Raw genomic sequence first — 26774 nt, 5'->3', positions numbered from 1 at the left:
CAAGGTAACAAAAGAGTTCTCAGGGCAGTGAAGAAGGGAGAACATTTTTAGGCAGCTTAGGAAGCACATGACAGATTTGCTGTTTTGTATTTTGGTGAAATAGTATTTGTAGGTAGGACTTCTGGGCATGAAAACTCAGGAAAGGAAAAGGAGGAAAGAAGAAGTAAGAGGATGTTTGTGACGCCCATTTTTCATGTCCTGTGGATATCGGGTGATGGAATTCTCTAAAATGGTTCCTGGGAGCTGGGCCAGCCACAAACCATCACAAAAAACCTATATAGGAGAAGAGCTCAACTAGACCCTAGGAGCAGGGACCCTAAGATTAGCCTATCTGTTCTGTAGGAAGACAGGAAAATGACATGATTTAAATAATACTGTAGTACTAGTGCAACAGTTACATCCATGAGGGGAAAGCCAAGGCCATCACTGAAGCATGGGTAATATCGAGCCTCTGATGACCTCCAGACTTCTTACTTTGATAAAAAGATATGCCTTTATTTCGTGAAATGACTGGATAGGATTTTCGCTATTTGTAGTGACGTAAAATCTCAACAATACATAACTGAGTAAACATATTGTAAAAATTAGCCTTTTAACTCATGATTGGAAGAGTTGGAAGAAATTTGGAAATATCTTTAAGGAATAATGTGTTGGTGGTGGTGGTGGAGGCAATGGGAACTCGAAAATTATGTCACAAAATTTCTGTTCTGGACTCTACTGCCAGAGGCAGCATTCCAGGCTGGCCTTCTTACCATATTCAAGTGCTTCAGACAGTGGGCCATTTATGAGAAGGATACATGTGCATGGAAGTACAGGGGAATCTAAAAACTAGACCTCTGAAAACATAAGACCTACGTGTCCCAGGGGAATTCTTAGCCAGAGAGTTGAGTAGACTCTGTTCTCTGGCCCAGACACCAAAATAATTTATAGGCACTTTTTCATAAAGTTTCAGATTTCTAGAAGAAAATCTAAGGAACTTCTCAGCCAAGCTCTTTTTATTTCTGCTGAGTAGAGCATTAAGAACCAGATATTACCCCCCATTGGTTTTCAAGCCTATGTTCATGAGGTCTCTTTCTCAAATTGTTGAAAAGTCTGAAGAGAACTAGAGACCATAGTCTGCTTCACTTTTTAAGAGAGCTGGTGACAGAGGCCTGTCCACAGCCAAGTTCCGTGAACCTGACCTGGTCACCACTTTTCCACCTGTGAGGCAATTGCTTCCTCTTTCATACCTGACATGATTGACAGTGATAACATCCAAATCAGGTTTTCATTTATTTGTGACATGGTGACAAAAGCTGCTTCTTGTTTCTGGTAGGAGTATCATGACATTATAGGAGCACAGATATTCTCTAAACCCAAAGTAATATGTAAAGACTGAAGAACATCACATTCTTCTGTCCCCAAGTAGCAGTGGCAGCTCCAGGTGTCCTGTCATCAGCTTGTCCCACCAGCTCTACTCTGTTTCTCCCATGGCCACTCCTGTTCCCTCTGTTCTGCCTTCCTCCAACTCATCACTTATTTGCTGGGATGTGTCAGCTCTCTCTCAGTGTCCTCTCTTGGCTTAGGTGACCATTACTCTTCTTTTCCCAGAGGAAGGAACATAATGAACCAGTTCTTATCATGTTAGGCCATGGGTTGGCCACATTTTGCCCAGCACCCAGTTCTGTTCCAAGGATCCCAGATTGGGGACAGGTAGTAGAGTGATACATTTCATACTGATTCAGTTTGACACCTTTAGAAAATGTACTCCTTTATCTCCTAACTTTTCAGTTGTCTTTTTTAGGACTGCAGGTTGGAATGTGTTTCCATAAAATATGTTTTTGGGTGCCTGGGTGACTCAGTAGGTTAAGCGTCTAACTCTTGGTTTTGGCTCGGGTCATGATCTCAGGATTGTGAGATTGAGCCCCACAACAGGCTCTTTCTCCTCAAACAAACAAACAAATAAATAAATAAAATCTTAAAAGTAAAATAAAATAAAATTTGATTTGAGTTAGCCAAAGAATGAAAATTTTGAATCCCTCAGAATATTTTACCAAAAGAGAATAATTACAGAAATCTATAGTTAGTCTCCTAATTACATTTTCCCACCTGCGGGGTTTATGAAAATATGGAGAACACAGACATTAAAGCCTCATAGTGACAATGATGATAACATACATACTTAACATACTTACCTACCAAACAGCGTGCTCAGCATTTTGTCTTAAACCTCACAATCACTATGCAAGGTATTATTATCTCACTAAACCTAAGATGAAACTGAGACATCCAGAAGTTATATATCCTAAGATTCCACAACTGATAAGCATTTTGGAGCTAGCATTTCAAGTAGGTCTCAATTTATAGAAGTAGCATGCAAAAAGTACTTCAGAGTGGAGACTAACAAGAGTATAACTTGAATCTTTGCTATAAGCTATTTTTTTCTGCTTTTACTTAGCAAATTAGAGCTTACCAGTGGATTTCATGGTTGGCTTGAACTTTGACTTTTTTTTCCCCAGATATGACAGTTCAAACTTAAAATCTGAGTGACCTGATACCAGGCCACACAGAAAGGGGAATGGGAGTTGGTTTAGCATCCAAAGTGAAGATGCTTTTGAAACAAATTCTTTCATTTTCTAAAGTTCTGTCTAAATGCCGCAAAATTCTACAGCAGAATTTGCTTTCTGGTCCAGAAGTATTTGTCAGGATTTTTAACAAAAATATTTAGACATGTGTCAGCTACTAGTAATATAAGATGGGACATGGAGGCAACTGTCTGAAACAACATTAAACAGATCCTGAGAACTGGAAGAAACATATAAGTTTGGCTTTGTGTAGTACACATAGTCTCAAGAAGTTAGGTACAAATTACATTTTGTAGATTGGGGTGATCTATTTTCCCACTAAATGTTTGCTTTTTAGAGAAAATTCTGCAATGGATCCTTTTAGGAAACTAAAGAACTTCCTTTGTGTAGTCCTTAGACGTAAAATGTTGATATTCTCCAGATTTCATTACTCAAGATCTTTTTTCAATTACATGTTGCATGTGTTATAAGAAAATCTATAAAGGTTCCTCATTTCCTATAAGGCAATCAGATTTCCTGAAAGTAGCTATAGTGCTCTTCATAATTTGTTTTCAGATTGCCTTCCCTGGTAATCTGTTATTCTTCACTCTTTTCCCTCTGCCATTTCACCCACATCTTACTACCTGTCCACAGATACACACACACACACACACACACACACACACACACACACACATTTATATCCATTTACAACTTGTATCCATTTATATATACACAGCCTTCTACACACTCACAATCATCTATTCACACCTACCCACACACCTCAATCACTCATACTCATCTAAACACACATTTACTCACTTTCATATACACACTGTACTTAATTCACATCCATTCACACACTCACATCCATGTCTTCACTCACATCACACCTATCCATTTCTTTACTCATACATATGCATCCATTCACTCACCGTCAACCCATACTCATTCACTTGTATCCATCTACACACTCAAATACATACACTCACTCAATTACACACACTCATACACTCATACACATTTCCAACTGTTAATCTCAACCATCTACTCACATCCATCCTCACACACCCACCAACTACTATCCATTGACGCACTCACATTCATGTACCACTCACCCATACACATACTTATCCACTTATATCCATCTGCTCACATCTAATTACATACCCATCTCCTTATAGGCATACACACTCAAACACCCACAAACTTTCACATACACCATATACGCACCTGTCCTTCCTGCCACAAACCAAAGCCCCACATTTTTCAAGCACATCATGCTCTTTTAGGTTCTCACACCTCTGCATTTGCTGTTGTCTGTTTCAGCTGAAAATGTCTTTCTCCCTATATAACTTCTATTCTTCTTTCAAGAACCAGCCCAAATGACATTGTTATTTTACAGACAAATGTTTATAGTAACTTTATTTGTAATAGTCAAACTGTAATCAGCCTGATTGTTCTTGAACAAGTAAAACAAATTACCACAGAATAGTACTTGCCCATTAAAAGCAGCTAATTATTGAAACATACAACAACTTAGATATGTCATTAGGGAATTGTGCTGAGAAAAAAGCCAATCCCAAAAGGTTGTGTACAGCATGATCCTATTTATAGAACATTTTGAAATAAAAAAAATTATAGAAATGGAGGACAGATTAATGATGTCTAGGAGTAAGAGATGGAGACTTGAAGGAGGCAGTGGGAGTGAGAGAGGTGGGTGCAAATTGGTGACATGAGACATCATATGGTGTTGGAACTGTTCAGTATCTTAACTGTAGTGGTGCATATGTTTGTAGTTAGTAAAATTATATAAAGCTTAATACACACATACATAAATACAGATAAAACTGGATTGTGTCAATATCAATATTTTGGTTGAGATATCATACTTTTATACAATGTTACTTTGGGAGAAAATGGACAGGGGCACAAGGAATCTATATTTTTTCTTAGAACTGCATGTGAATCTACAATTATCTTAATAAAAATTGTAATTAAGAATATAATCATCTTGTCATCTTCAGACCTAAGACATTAATTCTTAATATCTAGATAACAAGACATATCTTAAAGGATCATGATGAGATAAAACCAAATGGGATGAAATGAACCTAGGAAAATGTAAGCTTCTACAATTAGATCCAAACAGTCGATCACATTAAGTGTAGACTGAGGGAGACAGCTCAGCAGCAGATCACATGGCTGCAACTAAAATCTGGGAACAAAATGATAAAGCAAACCAACCATTCACCAGTACTTTAAGCAACATACTCTGAAGTTGAATTACCAAGTAGGTCTTTGTGAGGAGCACACAGACAGGGAAACATGAAGGGGTGTTCCATATTTGAGATGGCTACATCATGTTAATACAGTGATTTATCTAGTGTGACCTTCCTCTATTTATAAAGAAATTCCAAATATGACTCAGTTATTGACAAAATAGTCTCACCTCTGTATTAAAATCAAATCTACCTCTTTTTTTCTGAGCACTACAGGCAATATTTCTGATGTTCTTGTGCTGTTTGTACAGAATATTCCAAATTTTGTTTTTGCTTTTCTCGTGTTTATATAACACATATACATTGGGTATGAAATGGCTGAACTGTAATGATCATGAACTATTGATGCCATCCAATGTGGTTGCACAGAGTGAATCATTGGCACAGCATGTTGAGGGATCCTTTTTATACTAGGGCTCTGCAGGGGAGGAAAAAGTTTCTAATCTTTTTTGGTTCGGTGGTTGGATCTACAGAATACACTAAAGACAGATAATCAAGAGAAAAATAGTGTATTAACAAGTGCTTCACACATACACACAGGAGGACTCAGTGATGAGAAACTCTCAGGATGGTCAGAATTCAAGGTTTATATTGCATCTTAACAAAGAACAATAAATTAGTGTAGAAGTGACAAGACAAATGGATTTAGGCTTTCAGGGGTGGCAAAATATAGTAAGGTAAATATATGGGGGAAACTAATAGAAGATATGGGTTATTTAGTGATGTTTTTTTGTAGCTTCCTCTTGGTGCTTGGCTCTGAGCTGACAAGAGTCTAGAGTTGTCTTTGAGTTTCCCTTCTTGGTTTGGGAAAGAGAGACATCTTTTCAAATTTATGTCTTACTTTTAGGCAAATAGGGGGAGAGCGGAAAGCTTTCCTTGTATCTGCTTCTCCCAATTGCCTTCAACTCAAAATAATCCTTATGCAAAGTGGCATAATCTGATACACTACAATTCCAAATAGGAAACCACTCCACAAAACAGAAAAGGCTTTTCAACTCAGAATCCAAAATGGTAATGACCTTTCCACCTAGGAAGGGTTTCAATATCCAGCTCCAAATGTTTGAGAAGGATGCTTGTGGTCCTGACAACGCAGTTAAAGAAAGAGAAGGGGACACTTGTCCTGCACATGGCACACCACTTAAGAAGTAGTGGAGTCAGTTAGCCATGAGCATTTTCTGAAGAAAACAGTCAATAAAGACTCTACCTGATGTAAAAATGTAGATGCCAAGACAAGGAATACAGTCAAAGAGGAAAGGGGAATAAACGCTTGACATGTGGACAAGAAAGCTGTATAGACCACACTGAGGAGAATGAAAAATCTGAAAGGATTATTTCCTGAGCCACACTGGTTAGGGTCCTCACCAGAGCTACAAAGAGAGACTGGTTTCTGCTGTATAATATTATGTAAATATTTATGCCTTTGTTACAATAGGGAGAATTGTACTATAATTTTCATTCTACAGGGCTGCCTGGGATGTCTTATCATGACCCCTGGGATAGAGTTGCCCCGGTGGTGTTTCCAGTGGAAACAAGAGCTAGGTGACTGTGAACTATTAAAATCCAGAGTACAAAATGGGTAAAACCAGCTGAGCAACATTTTTGCAGAAGTCTGCATTCATTATGCTGATCTTTTTCTGTTGGGGCATTTTAGTTTTCTATGCCTGCTGTAGCAAAATACAATAAAATTAGCAGGTTAAAGTAACCCAAATTCATTGTCTATGGTTCTCTGTGTTAAAAGTCCAACATGAGGGTCTCTTGAGGCTAAAATCGGTATCAGCCAAGCTGTGTTCATTTGTAGGAGCCCTTTTTGAAAGCCCCATGTGTCCTTGGTCTTCCCAACTTCTAGATGCCTTACATGGTCCTTAGCACATAGCTCCTTTCCTCCATCTTCAAGGCAGCCATAGGTCCCTTTCTTCTTCAGTTGTCCCACCTCTTTCAGTGGAAAGCTGTCCACTTTTGAGTACTCATGTGATTATATTTGGCTTATCATTTTTCATCCTGCTTCCTCCAGAATATAATAGAGTTAAATTATAAACCACACTTTTCCAGTGGTGAGCTAGTCAGCTTTGCCTTTAAGGCTCAGAGGGCAAATTAGCAGTGGAGTCAACCACAGGTGCCCTTCCTAATGGCACTTTCTCCTTATTGCATTGGGTTGTCCTTCCAGATCTAAGGCTGAGACAGATAGTGGAGCCAATGAAAGAAAATGCAAGAGACAGCACAGAAGGTGGGAAAGGAGCCTGTTGAAACCACAAGACAATGGAAAAATCAACATCCACACAATTTATTTTAAATTGAATTCTTATCAAATATCCTGATCTTTCTGATCCTAGGTATGACTTAAAATTGCACACAGATCTTCTTTGTGTTTACTAAAGGAAAACAGAACAAAGCAGTTGACACTCATTGACTTTCTTGCTATCTGATAGTTATCAGGCATGGGGTGGAAGAAGGTTTTCAGTAAATTTTAAACTACAAAAGAAAGTAAACTACAAGCTAAGAAGATTTGCAAATAAAGAGGTATACCACATTTCATGTTCAGCCTGTGCTCTGGGGACAGAGAGGATGAACACGTTCCTCCTAAACACTAGGAGATGCCTTCTAGTGGTTTTCTTCAGCAGTGGATATCCATGTAAGATTCCTGAGCAATGAAAGGATGTTGTAGGGAGGACTCTGAACCATCAGGGATCTCAGACCATCTGGCCTGTGAAAGAGAGCCTTGTTCACAAGAATCAGATGTGTCAAAGGGAATGACAATAGTTTGTTGATGACTTATTTACATTGGAGGACCAGAGTTGTGGGGAGAACAGCAACAAAGAGCCCACGTTCAGAAACAGGCATCAGTATGTAGCCGTACATAAACTCTCAGGTCTCCAGAGCCACCATCAGGGAAGTCATGCTGAGCAGATCAGAAAATAGAGGCACATTCATTACACACACAGCAGAAATGCAGCCTCATGGGCTCAGCCCGGTTTTTGACTTTCTTCCCAGGGATTTTCCTCAGAAACAGCTTTGGGTGGAGAGAGCATTAACAAAGGGTGTTGATGTCTGCAATGAATGGTAATGAAGATCAATTTAAGTGTCAGCCAGGCTCTGGGAGGCACCGACCTCCCGGAGGTGGGTAGCCCTAAGGCACGATTTTGAGGCTGTTGTCTGGTAAGTAGATGATGTGGTTAAGAAAAGGTTCCTCCAGGATACAGTGAGGCCCATCTCTCATTGGCCAATCTCTCCTGGTCAGGCAGTTCCCTTCAAAGGCAGCTATATTCTTCTTTCTGTTTGCTTCCACCTGGACACACTAATCCAGTGACTATCCTTCTGATACTACCACCCTGTGGTTTGTAAGTCTTTGCCAAAGATACCATAGTGAGGTAGCATGCTGAGACAATAAATCATGAGCAGGAAGACAGTGGGAACTCTCTGCAAACATATCACATAATGGGGGCTAGGAAACACATGCATCTATTCATAATTTTAAAATTCTAAAATTGTTTCTATCCTTCCCCCACTGTTTTATCATAATACATCACCTGTAGACACCTGATACCTCATTCTAGCTTGAGAAGGAATCACTATGCTGTTCTTGTACATTTGCGATTCAAACTAATTTATAGGTGGTACTTGACAAAATGGCCAGTTTGTCAGAAAGAAAAAGTGCACCAGATTCTGTAATCCATACAAGGAAGCATAATTCTCTTAGGAAGTATTTCCAGCCCAAATCTTGGAATTCTAACAATATATTGTTAATGGTCTGTTGATGTTCTTTTGACTGACTGATTCTTTCTTTAGATTAATAACTTAAACAATTCAACATTCTTCATGTGAGGAATCATTTAATGGAAAATCAAGAACCCTTGGCTTAAGCAGAAGAGTAGTTTTTGTTATATCAGTGGTAACTAAATAATTATGGGCAGGCCTCCAAAAAGTTCAGATGGGCTCCAAACACATTTCTTTTTGTGTTTTTTCCTTTCCATATTTCTTTTTTTTTCTTTCATTCTTTCCTTTTTTTTTTTTTTTCATTCTATCATCTCTCTTGTGGCTGATCTAAACACTGACTGCTAGATTTTTTTTCTCTCTTAAATTAGATGCATCATTTCCTGTTACCTTCCATTAATGTATGAAAATTCCTCCTCAGGTCACTGGTTCTTTTCCCTTTGGATATTTCCTTCCTTCCTAGAAATAAGTCTTTCAGTCTCACTCTGCTGTCATTAAAAGTTTTGTTTCTAAATTTTTGCCAATAACTCTGTCAGGCTTTTAGTAAATATCTCCCCTAGAAAAACCTTCATCTGGATTCCCCGTTGACTGAGAGTGAGTGCTCCTTGAAGTGGTATTCAAATATTTAAACTGAGGAGAAAAATTTAAATATTTCATTGAGGAGAAGAACACTTTAAAGTGTTTAAACACTTTAATTATTTATTAAAATATTTATAATTTAAACATTTAATTGAGGAGAAAAACACTTTTAAGGGTTTTAAAAACACTTTTAATGTTTAAAGAGAGGGTTACAAATGGTCAGGAGCTCAAATGCCTTTGAGAATCAAGAATGAACTACAAATGAATAAAGCAAAAGACTGAGGAGAAACTTTGGAAGTGTAAAGATTGGCTGGCTCACCTATAGGCACAGACTTTATTCCGTATCAGTTTATGTGGGTTGTTGCTGCATTGGAAGGTGTACTCTGTATGGCCAGCTCTCCCACTTTCTCACAAGAAACCCAAATTCTGCTTTTGTGTGATAGCTCCCAACTTTGAAGTAATGGCACCTAATTCAGACTTTTTTTAAAGATATATTTATTTATTTTAAAGAGACAGAGGGCGAGTCAGTGTGCGGAGAGGCAGAGGGAGAGAATCTTCAAGCTGACTCCCCACTAAGGATGGAGCCTGACATGGGGCTTAATCCAAAGGCCCATGAGATCATGACCTGAGCCGAAACCAAGAACTGGGTACTTAACCAACTGAGCCACCCAGGCACCCCTAAACTGTTTTTTTTAAGTAGATTCCATGCCCAGCATGGAGCCTAATGGGGGGCCTGAACTCATGACCCTGAGATCAAGATCAGAGCTGAGATCAAGAGTCAGGAACCCAATTGAATGAGCCACCCAGGTGCCTCAAAACATCTTTAACTCTAGGAAGGCCAAAAAGAACTTATCGATGGGCCAAATTTGTCCTATCAACCACTGCTTTAAAGTCTTGAGAAAGAACTATTTAGAATAGAGCTTTTTTAATGGAATAGTAGTATCCCAGATGTTAGCAAAGATGGTTTATATACTTGTTTATGATTCAACAGCCTGACTTCCCCACTTTTTATTGTGTCTACACTTTGAATTTCTATACATGATAGGATTCTAATGTGCTTATACTGATGGTTTCCATAACCAGTTCTCCACCACTCCAAATGTCATTGTTACAATTACATGGTCATACCTGTGTGGCATTCATGACTCTTGAGTACTCTGTGATTTGGAAGCTCAATATAGAGTGAAAATTACAGACTCAGTCTAACAATAGCCTTTACAGGGTGATATTATGAGCTCTAACAACATAAAATGTCCTTACCGAAAGTTCTACTTAGAAGTGTAAAGAGTACATTTCTCTCGTGTTCTGTTTGCATGGCTTTCCTAACACTATAGACTACTATGTCTACACCTGACAATTAGATTGAATGAAGGTGGAAAAACTGACTTCTTGGCTTAAAATTCTCCACCGTGAAGGAAAGATGAGGAAGGATAATAAATTTTCATTAGTTATTCAAAATCAGCCTGGAAATGCCAGCAGGGACAGCCAGATTCCCTTGAAGCCATTTGCCTCAGGCTAAGTGGATTTTCTGAATATATTTTTATTTTTTACCTTACAGAAAATGCTCCTGTCTTTTCCAAACCAGACCATTTCCAGTTCCTGGTTGCTCTCTTCTGGCCTTTTGTCACTCTCATTAGAATTGTTGAGGACTGCAAGTGCTACTGGCCCACGGGCAACACATAAGGGAATGCAGAGAACCAGCCAGAGTGAGCTGGACCACTCTCCTCAGCAGTCCCTCATCAGCCTTGATCTAGGAATGGGATCACTTTAAATTGACTCCCTATGTGACAGTGGTGGCCTTATGGTTCAGTGGTCAGCTATAGAAGGGAATCATATAAAAAATGAAGGAAAATATGAATATGCCTAAAACAGCAGGTTTCCTTTTTTGGTTTAATTCAGTTACAAAGGGTCAAACAACATTGTCTAGTTCTTGAAGCATGATGATGGTATAAAATTACAAAAATATGTTTTCAGTGGTCTGAATGAGTTGAGAATTCAATGTTAAGATAAACACTATATTATTTTCTAAGATGCTATTAAATAATTCATTTGAGTTTATATTTATTGCAATACTGAGGTCATGTGCAGCTGAATAGCATAGATTTTTATTACTTACATTCTGAGGGTGGTTGTATCAGTTAGGAGATAGAACCCATACCAATTATTTAATTACAATTTCATATGAAGAGTTGTTAACCAGGAAAGAAGTTGTCACGTAGGTAGTAACTAGCAGGATAAAAAGAGAACATAACTATATGAGGGAGGCAGCAGATACCATTCCTAGGGCTGAAGTATCAAAGGGAAGAGGTTTGGATTATCAAAACCTAGAAACTTTGGAGAAGTGCTTTATGGAGTTGAAAATCAAATCTTCAAGGAAGAGACAGACACAGACTGGCTGATGATGTTGTTTGGAGAGGGAAAAGGAATGAATCTTGTTTGGAAGTGTTGGAAACACTGTAAACTGGTTTCAGGGGCTCCCAGAGGAAGCCACTCCTGTCAGGATGAAGAAGTGTTGCTGGGGTTGATGTTCATAGGAACCACAAGCAGACAGGAAACCTTTAAAAAGGAGCAAGACGAGGTGCACCTGGGTGGCTCCCTTGGTTAAGTGTCTGCCTTTGGCTCAGCTCAGAATCACAGGGTCCTGGGATGGAGCCCAGAGTTAAGATTCCTGCTCAGCGGGGAGTCTGCTTCTCCTTCTCCCTCTGCCCCTCCCCCAACCCCATCCCTACCCCTGCTCCTGTACTTTCTCTCTCTCAAATAAGTAAATAAATAAAATCTTTAAAGAAGGAAAAGGAGCAAGACTTCTCTTTCTGATCCAATCTTGTATCCTCCTTCCTTACCACAGTTCACAGAGCATCATGCAGAGAAAGCCTGCTGGCAAAGCAGAAGTGAAGCGTCTGGAATTCCAGAACATCATAAAACTGAATACAGAAAACAGCATTTGGAATACACAGACACTGTTAATAATTGTAACAACAATGATGCCTTCATGTTCTTTCAAAAGCATATGGAAAAAAATAAGTTTTTATTTTCCTGAAGCAAAGCATGTTATTTGAATTTGTTCCCAAAAAAAGGAATTCTAGGAAAGGAAGACTGTGAATCAATGTGTTAAGGACCATTGGTTCATGTTTAGTTTCAATTTATTTTTGATTTTTAGAAAAAAAGCATATATTTAATAAGTCATTTTTTACCTCAAATATGCACTCTTTCAAAAAAAATTCACTCATCAAAAAAGAAGATCCTGATGCTTGAAATATCACTGTTAAAATTCATTTTGTGCTAAGCCAATGGCAGCTATTAAAATACAACTGCATCTCATTAGAACTAGGCCTTACGGATAGGTTTCATGCAAGGAAAAGACTCCTTGAAAGTGGCTAAAATACAATTAGATATTTATTTATCTTACGTAAATAAAGGCCAAGAGTGACACTTGAGAGCCTGTATGGTGACTTCACCTTTTTTAGGGACTCAAGTCCATCTAAATTTCTGCTCCATCACATTAGGGGTCACATGAATATAGTCTGGTCCATGATGGCTGCTAAAGCTCCAGCTATCACATCCATCCATCACATCCAGCTTTAAACATCAGTATCAAGGAAGGGAAGAGGAACAGGTTGCAGACATGTCTTACACAGTCCTGCAAATAGGCTTGCAGCCTTTTAGTTGGGAAATCATGTGCCTAGCTAAAAATTGGGGCTCTCTTAATTTGAGGAAGTTGGGCAGAATAACTACTGGTGGGGAACTAGTTGTCTCTGCCAGACGCTGGGAGGGATATTACCTCATCAATCCTAAGGCTTGGTGCGAGTAAGTCTATCAGCTCCTTTTTGAAAGCGAGATTTCAAAAGTAAGGAAGACTGGCTGGCAAGCATATGAGGACGCCAGGCGGGGGAGAATGGAGCCTGCTGGATGGGGTGGATAGAGGATATTAAAGACAAACCTTCTGTATTTTATAATTTTCCTCAGAGCCAGCATCTCCATCTTTCTTATTTATTCATTTGTCCATTTAAAGACTTTGGATGCTATACTAACAGGGAAGGGGTCATATATCACTTCTATCTATTTTGTTTCAAAAGACTAAATTTTTTTTTAAGATTTAATCCTTTGGTTGTGCTCTGTCCCCTTACCCCTTTTTATAGGGAAACACCTTCTCATGCCAACATGGGTTTGGATTTCCATGGTTATTATATTCATCTTTTGAGTGTCTTTTCCTTCTCATGAACCCCAAAGGGCATGGGAAAAAAAAGGCATCATATTGATAAAATGTGATGCCTTCTAAGACATTCTTTAAACATCCTTTGTGCAAATATCGTCAAAATGAATAATTCAGACCAATTGGAGTGAATGTTTCTCCACGGTTGCTTGGGGTAAAGCTGACTGGCTTTGAAAAAAGATGAATGGATAAAGAAGATGTGGTTTATGTATACAATGGAATATTACTCAGCAATTAGAAACGACAAATACCCACCATTTGCTTCAACGTGGATGGAACTGGAGGGTATTATGCTGAGTGAAATAAGTCAATCGGAGAAGGACAAACAGTGTATGTTCTCATTCATTTGGGGAATATAAATAATAGTGAAAGGGAATATAAAGGAAGGGAGAAGAAATGTTGGGAAATATCAGGAAGGGAGACAGAACATAAAGACTCCTAACTCGGGGGAACGAACTAGGGGTGGTGGAAGGGGGGAGGAGGGCGGGTGTTGGAGGGGAATGGGTGACGGGCACTGAGGTGGACACTTGACGGGATGAGCACTGGGTGTTTTTCTGTATGTTGGTAAATTGAACACCAATAAAAATTAATTAAAAAAAAAAAGAAAAGTAGTTCTCTTTATAAGCTTGCAACGTTGCTTTATGATGTGTCTGAGTGGCAAGCCAATTTCTTAAGTGATTTAACTATATGTATTTCATATTTTCCAGTAGTTTTGCTTGTAGAATTAACCTATAGGAGAGAGCTGCTTAGGCCTTGTCAGAATTGTTGGTGGAAAGAAACATGGTAAGGCTCTCCATGAGACACTGAAGTTCCCCAAAATTTCACTTCTTCCAGGTATTTCATCTTTCATCTTTTGATAGCTTTAAGCAACTTCAGGAGAAGATTGAAGGAGGAAAAAGATGGTAGAAAAAAGGTTGAAGTTACAATTAGGAATATGATGACACTCTCATGTTTGCTGCAGAGAAAGTATCTACAGCACAAAAATGCCTGTATGCACGAAGATCCATCCCTAATCAAAGTGGTGAGGTCAGTGCAAAGGGAAGATCATCTGGCCTTTCGGAGCTGCCTTGGCTTTCACCCTGCACCCCAATTCCCCCTCGCCTGTCCCCTCTCCTGGATAGTAATGTAGATTTCTCTCAGGTTGTTGTTGAGATCAGGAAAAGAACCCTTATTGCACACGATGCCAGAGCCACTTCCAGCAAAATAGAATGAGTCCTGTTGCTTCAGGAAAGATGCTGTCTCCAGTATTCCCAGTTTGTCTCTCCTGCTTTTTCCATCTCAGAGACTTATCTCCTCCTGCGCCCTGTTTCCCTCTTCCCTTTCTCCCCTTTCTTCTCAAGGGCAGTGTAAAAGCTGGTGGGAGCTTAGTTACCTTCAGGTGAGGCAGATGAATCATGCATTAAAACAGGGATAAAAACTAAAGAGAAGAAGCTCTGTCAGTGGAATTTGAGGCAGAATGAATCATGGAAAGAGCTGACTGACTCTTAGAGCCAAAGAGAGTTGGAATTGGTTTTCAGTTTTGTCATTTAAAAACTGACTAGTTTTTAAGTTGGGCAAGTTATGTGTCTTCTGACTCATAGTGTCTTCATTTATAAAACTGAAACAATCATATTGGCCTTCGTTTGAGAATTAATTGAAATTGTGTACATAAAAAATTAGTACAATACCTGATACATAGTTGGGGTTCAGTAAATATTAGTCTTCTTACCTGATCCTAAGGGAGATAGGAGTTGCTGAGGCAAGTTATGGGGCCTCTCCCAGTATTCTGATCAGCTGGGAGCAGTGTGTGTGTGTGTGTGTGTGTGTGTGTGTGTGTGTATGTGTGTGTAAGAGAAACTGTGATCAAGTTTAGGGGAAGTAAGATTATTTATATGCATTGATTTTTCCTGTCTTCTTAAGTCCTTTTGTTTTTTTTTTAAAATAAATTAATTTTTTATTGGTGTTCAATTTACCAACATACAGAATAACACCCAGTGCTCATCCCGTCAAGTGTCCCCCTCAGTGCCCATCACCCATTCACCCCCACCCCCCGCCCTCCTCCCCCTCCACCACCCCTAGTTCATTTCCCAGAGTTAGGAGTCTTTAGGTTCTGTCTCTCTTTCTGATATTTCCCACACATTTCCTCTCCCTTCCCTTACATTCCTTTGACTATTATTTATATTCCCCAAATGAATGAGAACATACACTGTTTGTCCTTAAGTCCTTTTGTTATCTGCAACTTCCTGGTATGAAGGAAAGTGGGAAAGGAAAACAAAGATCCTTGGTAAACAAGATGCGAAAAACAACAAAGCAGAGTGATTTGGGGTTATTTCCCTTATGTACCAATAAAAACCTAATGAAATCAGTTTACTTAATTCCTTCTGTTTTGTAGATCCACTTTCTCTTTTGGATGGTGCCAGCCAGGTGATACATTTTGTTTCTGTGAGCTTAATTTTCTGTGCTAGCTACCCTGGGGCCAATGCATTCTTTTGTCACATGTATTAATATCACTGTCTTAGGATCTGTCAAAATGAAGAATCACTTCCTCTTCTGTGCCAGAACTGATCTGATAGTCTTATTTGCAAAGATTCAGACCTTCCTCAGCACCAAAATATACAGGAACTAGGCATGGATCTTACGGCTCTTTTGTCCCTTATCAAATGTAATGCCCAGTGTTTTGAAATTATCAGCAGGCTGTCCTTGTACTGCCCGAACTCAGGTGTCTGCTGTGGTCCACAGTCTAACCTCAGATCAGGCGCTGCTCCCTTTGTGATTGGGCGCGAGTGATACAGAGCCTCCCATCCAGACCTGAGTGTCCCTTCAGGGAATGAAGAAGGCCTTAAGACTTCTGACAATAATCTTTCTTGAGGCCTAGACAATAATCTTCACCCTGGATGAAATTCACTTATGCCTCTCCCCAAGGTAAAAACTCCCTGGCCTTCTGCCCATAACTGGATTTTATCAGCTAGCCTTTCTTGTTTGTTTGGAAAATCATGAGCCATGTTTTTAAAAAAATTATTTGAAAGATAGATAGATAGTATCTACTATATTATGTAGTATATAATATAATTATATGTGATTAAATATAATAATATATTAATAATTTATTATTGATAATTAAAGTAATTTAAAATAATACATTATAAATATAATATATAGCAATATATAATATATAAATATAAAGTATATTTTTATATGACAGATATCTATCTTATATTTTATAGTAATATATAATAATATGTAATATATAACTATACTTATAAATAGATCATATTTATCCAATTGTATATTATTTGAATTATCCAATATTTAACTAGTATCTATATTCTCTAGCTGTATAGATGTAGGTACAGATAGAGATAATACAAAGAATTTAGTACAATAGCTATATAAAAACATCAAGTAAAATCTGAGCATCCTCATCTCTGGAGATATCTACAGATATTTTACCAGGAATAGTATTGGCTGGGGTTGCACTCTTAGCTTTGGGGCCAAAATAAATTTATGGCCCCAATTTATTCATACTCCACTCCCATAAAAAAAAGTGGATACATGGTAGGTTATATGAAGTTTACCCTCTCTGTGGGGTTTCCTGACAATCCTCATTATATTCACTATTGAATTCCTTCTGCAGGGGCTTTTAACTTTAGGCTAAGGGGCATTCATTAGGTATGGCATATTACTATAACTCGAATAAAATATATATTGCAACTAAAGATATTTGATTAACTATTTCAATTAAATTAGTTTCACTTGTGATAGTAAGATTTTTATTGTTTACCTTTAAAATAATAGGCTTCAGAGAACTGTCAAAAGGATCATGGCACTAAAAGGCTAGGAAACAAACTGAAGGTTGTTGGAGGGGAGGTCAGCAGGGGGACAGGTAACTGGATGATGGGCATTAAGGAGGGCACGTGATGTAATAATGACCACCAAGTGTTATATAAGACTGAGGGATCACTGTCCTCTACTTCTGAAACCAATAATACATTATGTTAATTAATTGAATTTAAATTAAAAAAAATTTTTAAAGCTAAGAATCCCTAAGGGAATGGAAAAAGGTCTTTTTAGGGATCCCTGGGTGGTTCAGTGGTTTAGCTCCTGCCTTTGGCCCGGGGCGTGATCCTGAGGTCCTGGGATCAAGTCCCACATCAGGCTCCCTGCATGGAGCCTGCTTCTCCCTCTGCCTGTGTCTCTGCCTCTCTCTCTCTCTCTCTCTCTCTCTCTCATGAATAAATAAATAATTTTTTTTTAAAAAAAGGAAGAAGGTCTTTTGACATTATCTGCAGTTTTATTAATCTCATTGTCATAGTTTCTAGTTCTGTCTTCTGTGATCTTACCACCATGCCTCTGTAAGTTTATGCCGCATGTGTCTATGATATACTGTAATTGTCGATCTTTCTTTGGGCAGAACACGACTTTAAATATAGTAATAGTGCAATTCATAGTGGAAATTTTTTTCACGTTTATTTCAACATTTGCTGAAAAAATTTTATGTGCTAGTTACTATCTAGCCAAAGGGGATACTAGGTCAAAAAAAGAAAATGACTGTTCTTTATCAACTTACAATCTAAAAAGTGTGTGTGTGTGTGTGTGTGTGTGTGTGTGTGTGTGTGTGTGTAATAAGTTCTTAATTTATGTTTCCCCCACAGATCTTGGAGACATCTGAGGTTTAATGAGGACTTTCCAGCATTCCAGACTGCTGCCCTGCAATGAAGCTCTGAGTCATGGTCTTTGGGTCTAAGGAGTTGGCAACAATGTGGAACCCCAGGACAGCCAACCTGACTAACCTTCATTCTGAGCAGAATCCCAAAAGGAATCTGGCCTGAAATCAGAGCAAGCATAGAGAAAGACTTGCTTGTTAATGGAAACAGGAAAGGAGAAAAGGGTTTGCAACAAATTGCAACAGACTTTCCACCATTCTAAAGAACCCACCTTCCTTATCAACCAAGCCATTCTATGTAGTGACTCCCATTCTAGCCTTTTGCCAGAAACAGAGCATGTCAGTCTTGCTAGAAAAATAAAGACAGGACCTCAGAAAATGAGACCTGGAACAGTGATACTCTCAAAACGGTCTAGTTGGAGAATTATGTCAGAAGGTCAGCCCAGCCCCCCAGTGATCCCCTCCCGCAGGCCTGGATTCCGGGTGTGCTATATCTGTGGCCGAGAATTTGGGTCACAATCAATTGCCATTCATGAACCTCAGTGCTTGGAGAAGTGGCGGATTGAAAATAGCAAATTGCCCAAGCACCTGAGAAGGCCAGAACCCTCCAAACCACAGCCTCTTGGGGGCACTGGGTCCTATAATCTTCAGGCAGTGAATGAGGCAGCATACCATAGTTTCCAAGCTCAGCTGCTGCCCTGCGAATCCTGTGGCCGCACATTCTTGCCAGATAGCCTTCTTGTTCACCAGAGAAGCTGCAAGCTAAAGGTTGATAGGCCCAGAGCACCAAACCCCACCAGTTCTGATGATCCTGCTGGTCCCAAGAAAGCTTCTAGTGGCATCCCAGCTCGACCAAAGACTCTCATCTGCTACATTTGTGGTAGGGAATTTGGCACTCTGTCCCTTCCCATTCATGAGCCCAAATGCCTGGAAAAGTGGAAAGTAGAAAATGACCGGCTCCCCAGGGAGCATCGCCGACCACTCCCACAGAAGCCCCAGCAACTTTCAACTGGACTGTCCAACCAAGAAGGGTCAACTCAAGCACAGCTGGTGCCCTGTCCAAATTGCCGCCGGACCTTTGCCCCAGACCGCCTTCCAGTACACCAGAGAAGCTGTAAAGCTCAACCTAGTGGGCAAAAAATTCAGAATTTGACTTTAGGGAGTAAAGGTGGCCTAAAAGAGTCCACTAATTCCAAGCAACCAAGGAATATGGCAGCACCCACTGTGACTGATAAGGTAATTCATGCCACATGAGATGCATTGGGTGGACCTGGGGGTACATTCTACCTCCAAGGGATTGAGAGAAAACTATCCCCAGACTCAGCTACCTCCACCCCTAAGATGGTTTCTTTCAATGCCAAATGTCTGCCTCATTGCAGCCTATCCAAGCTGACCCCTGTTGGGCCCTATATCTCTGTTGACAAAGTAGATATAAGAACATCCCTGCCTGGTAGGTTTATTGCCATCTTCTATTCTGCTGTCTAAAAGAGAGATGGACGTCTTTCTTCCCTGATTCCTCATACCAATAATCCTTGGGAGAGAGTCTGTTATTTGAAAATGAGTCATTAATGCTGTGTCTACATTGCAGAGATATAATTCCCATTCCAACAGCCAATATTTATTACCAGTTTATTTTAGTCATCTACCTTAGGAATTCATTTTTGGCAACACCACGTTATGCTGAGTTTATCTTACTAAAATAGAATCTATGTCAAAAACCCCAAATGACTTTATCAACAATTAAGCAGTAGAGCGCTTACAGAAATAGATGTGCTCTTCAGATACAGCATGTTTTCTTTTAACACTTCCATGATTATGATATGTGGGAGATTAGCCCCGGGGCATACTCCAAAGCAAAGAGGTGCAGATTCATGGTTTTGGGCAGCACTCAGAACTGTTGCTCTGTGCCCTGTGTTTGGTTTGGACCCGAGGCGCTGCTCCCCACTTGGGCACCTGTGAATAAGCATGACTCCATGGGTCTCCAACTGGTATGGTGAAGTATTGTTTACCTGAAGGTTCACCATCAACTACAACTGGGGAAGAATGCTTATGAGGGTGGCTATCCACACGATGTGGTCCATGTGCTTTGTCCTGCCAAGAAGCACAGGACGTGGATGCACTGTTTTGTGTCATTCCTTACAGAATGTCAAATCATGAGAAATAGGAAGTGGTCAAAATCTTTTCTCTATGGTTGGCTATCTAAAGCAAATCCTGTAGGGATTCTTTTTCTTTCTTTCTTTTCTTTTTTTTTTTAGAGTAGGTGCCATTCCCGATGTGGGTCTCGAACTCACGATCCTGAGATTGAGTCACATTCTTTCCTGACTGAGCCAACCAGGCGCCCCTGCCTTTAAATGGACTGCTTGGGGAAACTGAAGTTACCCAAGCCATTCTAAAAGAGCTAACCAGAAGGACTAAGTTTGGGGAACAGGAAGCAGCCTTTATTTTTAATGCAACTTTTCTTCCTTGCTTTTTTGTTGCATTACATTGGCAAACTTCTAGTACTTTTTCCTAACTTTCATGTTTAAAATGAAATGACTAGAAATGTACTGGTTTAGAAGATTCCAAGACAATGATCCTAAAGCCAAAGAATCAGACTGAGAGATACTGGGCAAGTTTTCTGATGCACACTGAAGCAAGAATGGCTAGTTTCTGTGCTAAAATCAAAACCCAAACTCTTAAATGTGGCATGAGCTGCAGGCTGGTCTCATAAACATGATCTGTTTTTCCCATCTTCTGGCTGTTGCTTTTCTTCCAAAACGTGTGGGGTCTGGATTCAGAGAACACAAGACTCCATGGCTCGGAGCCGCAAATCAGCAAGTCCGTTAGCTCTCTGACTTGCCGCCCTGTTTCCTGATTGTATGCATTTGCTTCACATGTTCTAAGTACAGATCTCGAGATAGGGAAGAGTGTGGTCAGGATTCTTGTGCTTTTTGTTATAACACATACTTTGTGCCAGCAGGCTGAGCACGGCGTGTTCCCACTCAGTCACGACTGCTAAAGAAGGCTGGCCTGGGCCCCTGGCTTCACAGGAAGACACTTCCTGACTCACCCAGGCATCTGGAGGGGAGATGTCAGAGGGAGAGGTCAGCGATGGCCCTCGGTGACTTGGGCATTTAGATCAAAGTAGTGGACTTCTATCAGAACAGGGGCATCTAGGGGACGTGGCTCTGTCACAGCACAACCAACCCTGCTCCCAGGCCTGGGAAGGCGCATGTCAGTGAGAAACTGGCTCTCAGTGCTGTTGGATATGTGCTGGCCTGTTTGGGGATCACACAGGCTTTCGTGGAGGGCCTAGGAAGGTCATCCAATATAGGGTCCCTTTAGCTGCCAGACTTAAAGCAAGCTTGCATTAATTAAAATGGACAACAGTGGCAGGCATCAGAGAGGCATGGACTTTATTTCTTCCCTAGGAAAGATATTTGCCATTCCATAGTGTTTTCAGCAGGAAACCTCTCCCAGGTAGTATGGTTTTCTCTTTCAGTAACCATTTGATCTATGGCTGTTTTTCTTTGTGTCATTTAAAATTTAGGTAGTACAATTTATTTGTATCATTCAAAGTTTAGACACTATGGGAAATAATCCACTTCTCATGAAGATCTCTGCTTTGTGCACTATTAGATTTCAATATTTCATCTGCCTGTGACAGCCAACTTTTGGCTAGGACACACAGCCATTCTTTTCACAGCTCAGATATATGCTTCTTCTCTTGTCAATCAGAGCAATTTCCTTCTAGAATCCTTGATCGGAATCACCAATCATGCCTAATGCTCTCGGGGGTTCAATCTCGTAGAGAATTCAGGTGAGGAAAAGTATTTTCAGAACCATGATCATAGTGCTTGGAAAACAATTCACTCCAGTTGGGCAACAATGACTAAGTCTTGCTGGCAGAGTGAATTGCCCTCCCCACTCAGAATGTTCCTCCAACATAGACTGGCTCATTCTCTTATGACACAGGGGCTCCTGTTACCCTTCAATCAAATCTGCACACAAATAAATACCTCCTGAGACAAGTTCTTCTCCGAGACATCTGTGGGCATTTTGCTTTCACTCTGCTTTGCCCAATGAACCACCGTATGCGCTCGAATTATCCTGTTGCTTCTCTTCCAGAATATAGGCCTGAATGTACCCTTTCTGATCTCGCAGGCAAGCTGTGAAGGATGCTAAGCAGAGGAAGTGAAGATCTTTATTTCAAAGGTGTGACTGCCCTGGGGTCACTGCATCTGCATTAGATAGTATCAGGAGCTGAATCATTCTTTCTTTCCTCCAAAAAAAGGGAAAACCTGTGTAAGCAATATCCACCTAAGCAAGAATTTAAAAGTAGTGATAAGGGACACCTAGGTGGCTCAGTGGTTGAGCGTCAGCCTTCAGCTCAGGGTGTAATCCCAGGATCCTGGGATGGAGTCCCATACCCAGCCTCCTCGCGAGGAGCCTGTGTCTCCCTCTGCCTATGTCTCTGCCTCTCTCTGTCTCTCATGAATAAATAAATATTTTTCTAAATAAATAAAAGTGGTGATAAGTCCAGAGGAAATTTGGATGCATAATACAGGTATGCACAGATTAACATTTTAAGTGTTAATATTGCATTTATGTAATCTATTAAATTCTAGTCTCTTTAGTAAGCCTACTATTTCAGTAAACATTTTAATAAACAATTGCCTAAGTGATGCTCAGGAGTATAGTAATAAAGGGCATTATTACTCCTTATCTTGATATGAGTGAATAAATTTTAATGCCTGCATTTAATATTTGGGGAAAATGTTGCCCTTTCCTATAAGCCAATCATCTTTTATTCTTGGATTTCAGGTCATTTCTGGCTAATTGGAACACAGATCAGTAGTTAATTAAATGTAATGACAAACCAAAATGAAGCTTTGTCTCATTACCTTTTATTAGATAATGCATGTGGTTATTTTCTTGGAATTTTGCTTATACAATGTGAAACATTGTTCCTAAAAATCCCATACTATATTACAAAGCAGGCATGTTTTTATTTAGGGAAATTATCTTTTTTTTTTTTTATAAATGATTCTCTCTGAATCTAGTTTTAAGTTACCTTTGGCATCCTAGATGTTTAGATTTGAGCTAAAAAAATCCCACCAGACACATCTCTAGCATCTGGTGCTGCCATCTACTGTTTTCTTTTAAAGTATGGTCTGTATGCTGTCAAAAATCTCCTGTTACCTCCAAATATATTTGAGAAAGTGCCCATATAATACACACTGCAGTTATTTAGATCGACAGCTATATATTTGCTTTAACATTGTTAATGCTGTTCTGTGGCTAAGTAACTTATTCTCTAAAGGCAAAACTCTAAATGGGCATGTCACCATCAGAAAGACTCAGAAGGGAAGGATGCATGTTCTCACCTTTTCAAGTGTGTTTGCACATTTGTATCTATGGGGTCAAAAGTATTTAGAGTTTATAAGAAGGCATGGAAGAAAGGAAACTGATTTTTTTTGTTGTTGAGTTCCCTTATGATCAGCACTATATGTGCATGATCTCATTTTAATATTCCATAATATTGCCATAACAGATAAAATTTTCCCACTTTCTATCTGTGGAGATTGAGGTTAAACAACATAGTGAGTTTGGTAGTGGGTGTCAGAACCAGATCTAATTCCAAAGACCCTATCATTTCAAGTCTAAGAGACATGGCATGTGTGGGATACAAAAAGAGTATAAGTGTTAAGAAGACAGAGGACAGAAGTGTATTTATTCAGCAAATATTTATTGTTAGGTATTCGACTGAGTACTATATATAGAGTCATAAAGAAGATACACTTCCTGATCTTATGGAGTTTTTATTCTTATGGAGGAAATAGGAAATATAAATAAATATAGAATTCCAAATTTGATATGATAGTGTCTAATGATGAGAGGTTGACATTCAGGATCTTAGTTAGAGAAAACCTCTGGAAGGAAGTGACATTGCAGCTGAGATGTGATGGGTAAGAAAGAATTAACCAAGAGTAAAGATGTGGGGAGAAGGGAATGGTAAGAGGAAGAGACATTCTGGCCAAAGATAGGTTAGTCAGAGCCTGATGAAGGGGGTGACAGGCACACAAGATGTGGCTGAAGAAACAACATAGTCCCTGAAGCTGCCCAGTGGATGTAGGTTATCAGTTGTGTGATTCTTGCAGGCATCCAGCTGAAAACAGATGAAAGCTTGGCCAAGGATGTTGGTAGCAAAGACAGAGATGAGGAATATTGGACAGAATTTGGTGGTAGTTGGGATGTGAAGTTGTGAGGAGAGGAAGAGCATGACTCTCAGACTTCTAGCTCGAGCAAGTGCTCTGGTGTCATTTTCTAAGATGGCAAGAATGGAGACAGAGGAAGATCTTGGAGGTTAAGACCAGTAGTTCCTTCATACACACAGCAAATTCAAAGTGCTGATGAGATATCTAAGTGGTTAAGTCAGGCTGAATATATAAGTCTGGGTCTCAAAAGAGAAGATTGGACTGGGACATATATTTGTGCATTATTAATATATACATAAAGTCATCAGAATGAGTACTGGGTTGGAAAAGGGACACAGGCTGAGCCCTAAGGCATTACATGATTTAGCGGTTAGAGGAGGAGGAGCTGGAGAATGAGAGCCTGGAAACACTGCAGAAAATGTCACACACAAGAGTGTAGAAAGCAGTGTGGGATACTGGGAGGTGGAGTAGGATAAAGGTAAAAAAAAATACCTATTCAACTTGTCAATGTGGATTGAGTTTCATAACCTTGGAAAGGACACATTCTGTGTAGTGGTGGCAGTTCCGCAATGTGTGGATGATGAAAATCATGTCCAGTATTTTTGCCATGAGTATCTTTGCCACAGACATCTTTGCCCCAAGCATTTTGCTGCAAACGTTCTTACTACATAACTAATTGGCTGTAAAAGACAAAATAACTGGTTAATAGTTTGGTTTCATTTCTTCCTTGACAAAGTTCCAATTTTTATATTACATAAATCTTACCTAGCCCTCATAAAACTCTGTATGGTGACGAATAGATGTGATGATCTTAAAATAGTGAATAACAACACCATATGTAGACTTGATAGAAAATAGGGTGATAAAACTTATTTGAAGTGTGAAAGAAGAGAGTGTGAAGCCAGACTGTGCATTATACCATACCAGAAAATGATAATGTATCAGTGACAATAATAACAAACCCAGCAACAAATGCATCAGAGTGTTAGCATTTCTTCCATGTTTCCCATAGAACTTTGGAACATCTATAGACAGACTATGTGACAATATACCAAGAATGAACAGTATAGAAGGCTTTCACAATGCAATGCAAAGCTCAGTTTCAAATATGCATCCTCGTATTTGGAAAACTGATACCTTTTTTAATGAAGGAAGAAATGAATAATTTTATTACTTTTTATGCTTCATTATGTCCATTTTACTGTTTCTTCTTTTGTTTTTCATTATTTTATCTCTTATGGCAAAATTGTCTTACAGCCAATTAGTTATGCAGCAAAAAATATATGCTTGCAAAAAATACTTACGGTGAAACTACCTAGAACCAATAACAGTAGGATGTGTTTTGAGAAGTTTGGCTTTGAAGACCAGGAGAGAAATAATGAGTAAGTTAGAAATAGAGATGTTGGGTTAAGAGAGGCTTCTTTAGAAGATGGGAACCTCCAGATCATATGTGAGTGTTTAGAATCCTGATTCAGTGCAGCGAGGGAGGTTGAAGAAACAGGAGAGGTCATAGGGCAAAGTGTGAAGCCTGGAGAAGAAACACACAGCAGTGGGTGGGATCCTAGCACACTGGGAGGGCGGGATTTCATACCTGCACAATGTCCAGAGGAGGTTGCATGCAGATAAGGCAAGTTTTAGGCTGTTAATGGGAAGATGAGCCAACTTTGATCTGTTTACTTATACCTCATATGTTCTTAATGAAATGCCAGTCAAGCTTATCAAGCCTATCTGATAGAAAAGAGAGGCATAGGGAGAAAAAGGTTATTTTTAAGTCTACTTGGTCATTTGTGTCTTCATCAAGACACAAATCAAGACTAAAGCTCCTGGAACCATTTGCCTCTATGATTCCCAAACACAAGACTGGCTTGGAAGTCTTTGGAGATGGTAGATAGAACATTCAGTGGGATCCTTCTGGGGGTTCTCACTTTTATAATCCCTTTCAGTGGGCCCAATTCACCTCAGCTGTGTTGATGTCATGAGACCAGTATTGACCTCACAAACTGCCCCCTGATGATGCTGACATTTGAACTACTAATGTCCAGCTCCGTGTGCCATGTCTTCATCTTTCCTTGGTGCCAACCATGCCTGCATATCAGGGAAGCATGCTTGGATCCCATGGCTCTCAGGTGTACCAAGCACAACTGTAAGGTAACCACACCAGTTCTCTTCTGCATTCTTGGTTCTAGAAGCCAGCCCAAAGGCATTTGTGCGTGTATATTGCCTGTGTGGACTATGTGTGTAGTGTGTGTGTGTGAGGGGAGTAGTTACAAATTTTAGAGCAACTGCATCACCAGTGAAATTGATGTATCACTTCCAAATATGAAAATGTGAAGAGTAATGCTCCTCTGTACAAATGACAGTTTAACATAATTATTTTTTTAAATCAGCTTCAAATCGCAATTGTATATGTGATAGGAGAGAACATGACAGAGTTACCTCCTTCAGAGTCCCAAGACCAAAGCAATATTAGATAGTCATTGCACTGGTGCTCCAATATGTGGCTTTCTGCTCCTATAGAAACAGATATACTGACTATAACTTTTGTGAGAGGAGAGTATCACATATAATAAATTCCAATATTTTTCAGGCCTAAAATGAACAAAGCTACAAGAT

The 26774-nt window shown here is 39.5% G+C and overlaps 1 protein-coding gene across 3 annotated transcripts in view; it reads left to right on the top strand.

Moving 5' to 3' along the window:
- LOC121495445 (zinc finger protein 474) overlaps window positions 1-26774 on the top strand; it is a 106418-nt gene that overhangs the window by 60905 nt on the left and 18739 nt on the right. For 2 of the 3 annotated variants that reach the window (XM_041762915.1, XM_041762916.1), the window contains one exon: window positions 17954-19200. In XM_041762915.1, coding sequence (XP_041618849.1) covers window positions 18166-19200 — 1035 coding nt within the window. In that variant the 5' untranslated portion in view covers window positions 17954-18165. Of the gene's footprint in view, window positions 1-17953; window positions 19201-25961; window positions 26310-26774 lie in introns of those variants that run through there. The other variant, XM_041762917.1, reaches the window with a different exon arrangement.

Source organism: Vulpes lagopus, chromosome 7, assembly GCF_018345385.1.
Source record: "Vulpes lagopus strain Blue_001 chromosome 7, ASM1834538v1, whole genome shotgun sequence".
Classification (NCBI taxonomy): Eukaryota; Metazoa; Chordata; class Mammalia; order Carnivora; family Canidae; genus Vulpes; species Vulpes lagopus.
Note: the sequence above shows the minus strand (reverse complement) of the source record. Positions and strands in the feature narration are given on the sequence as shown.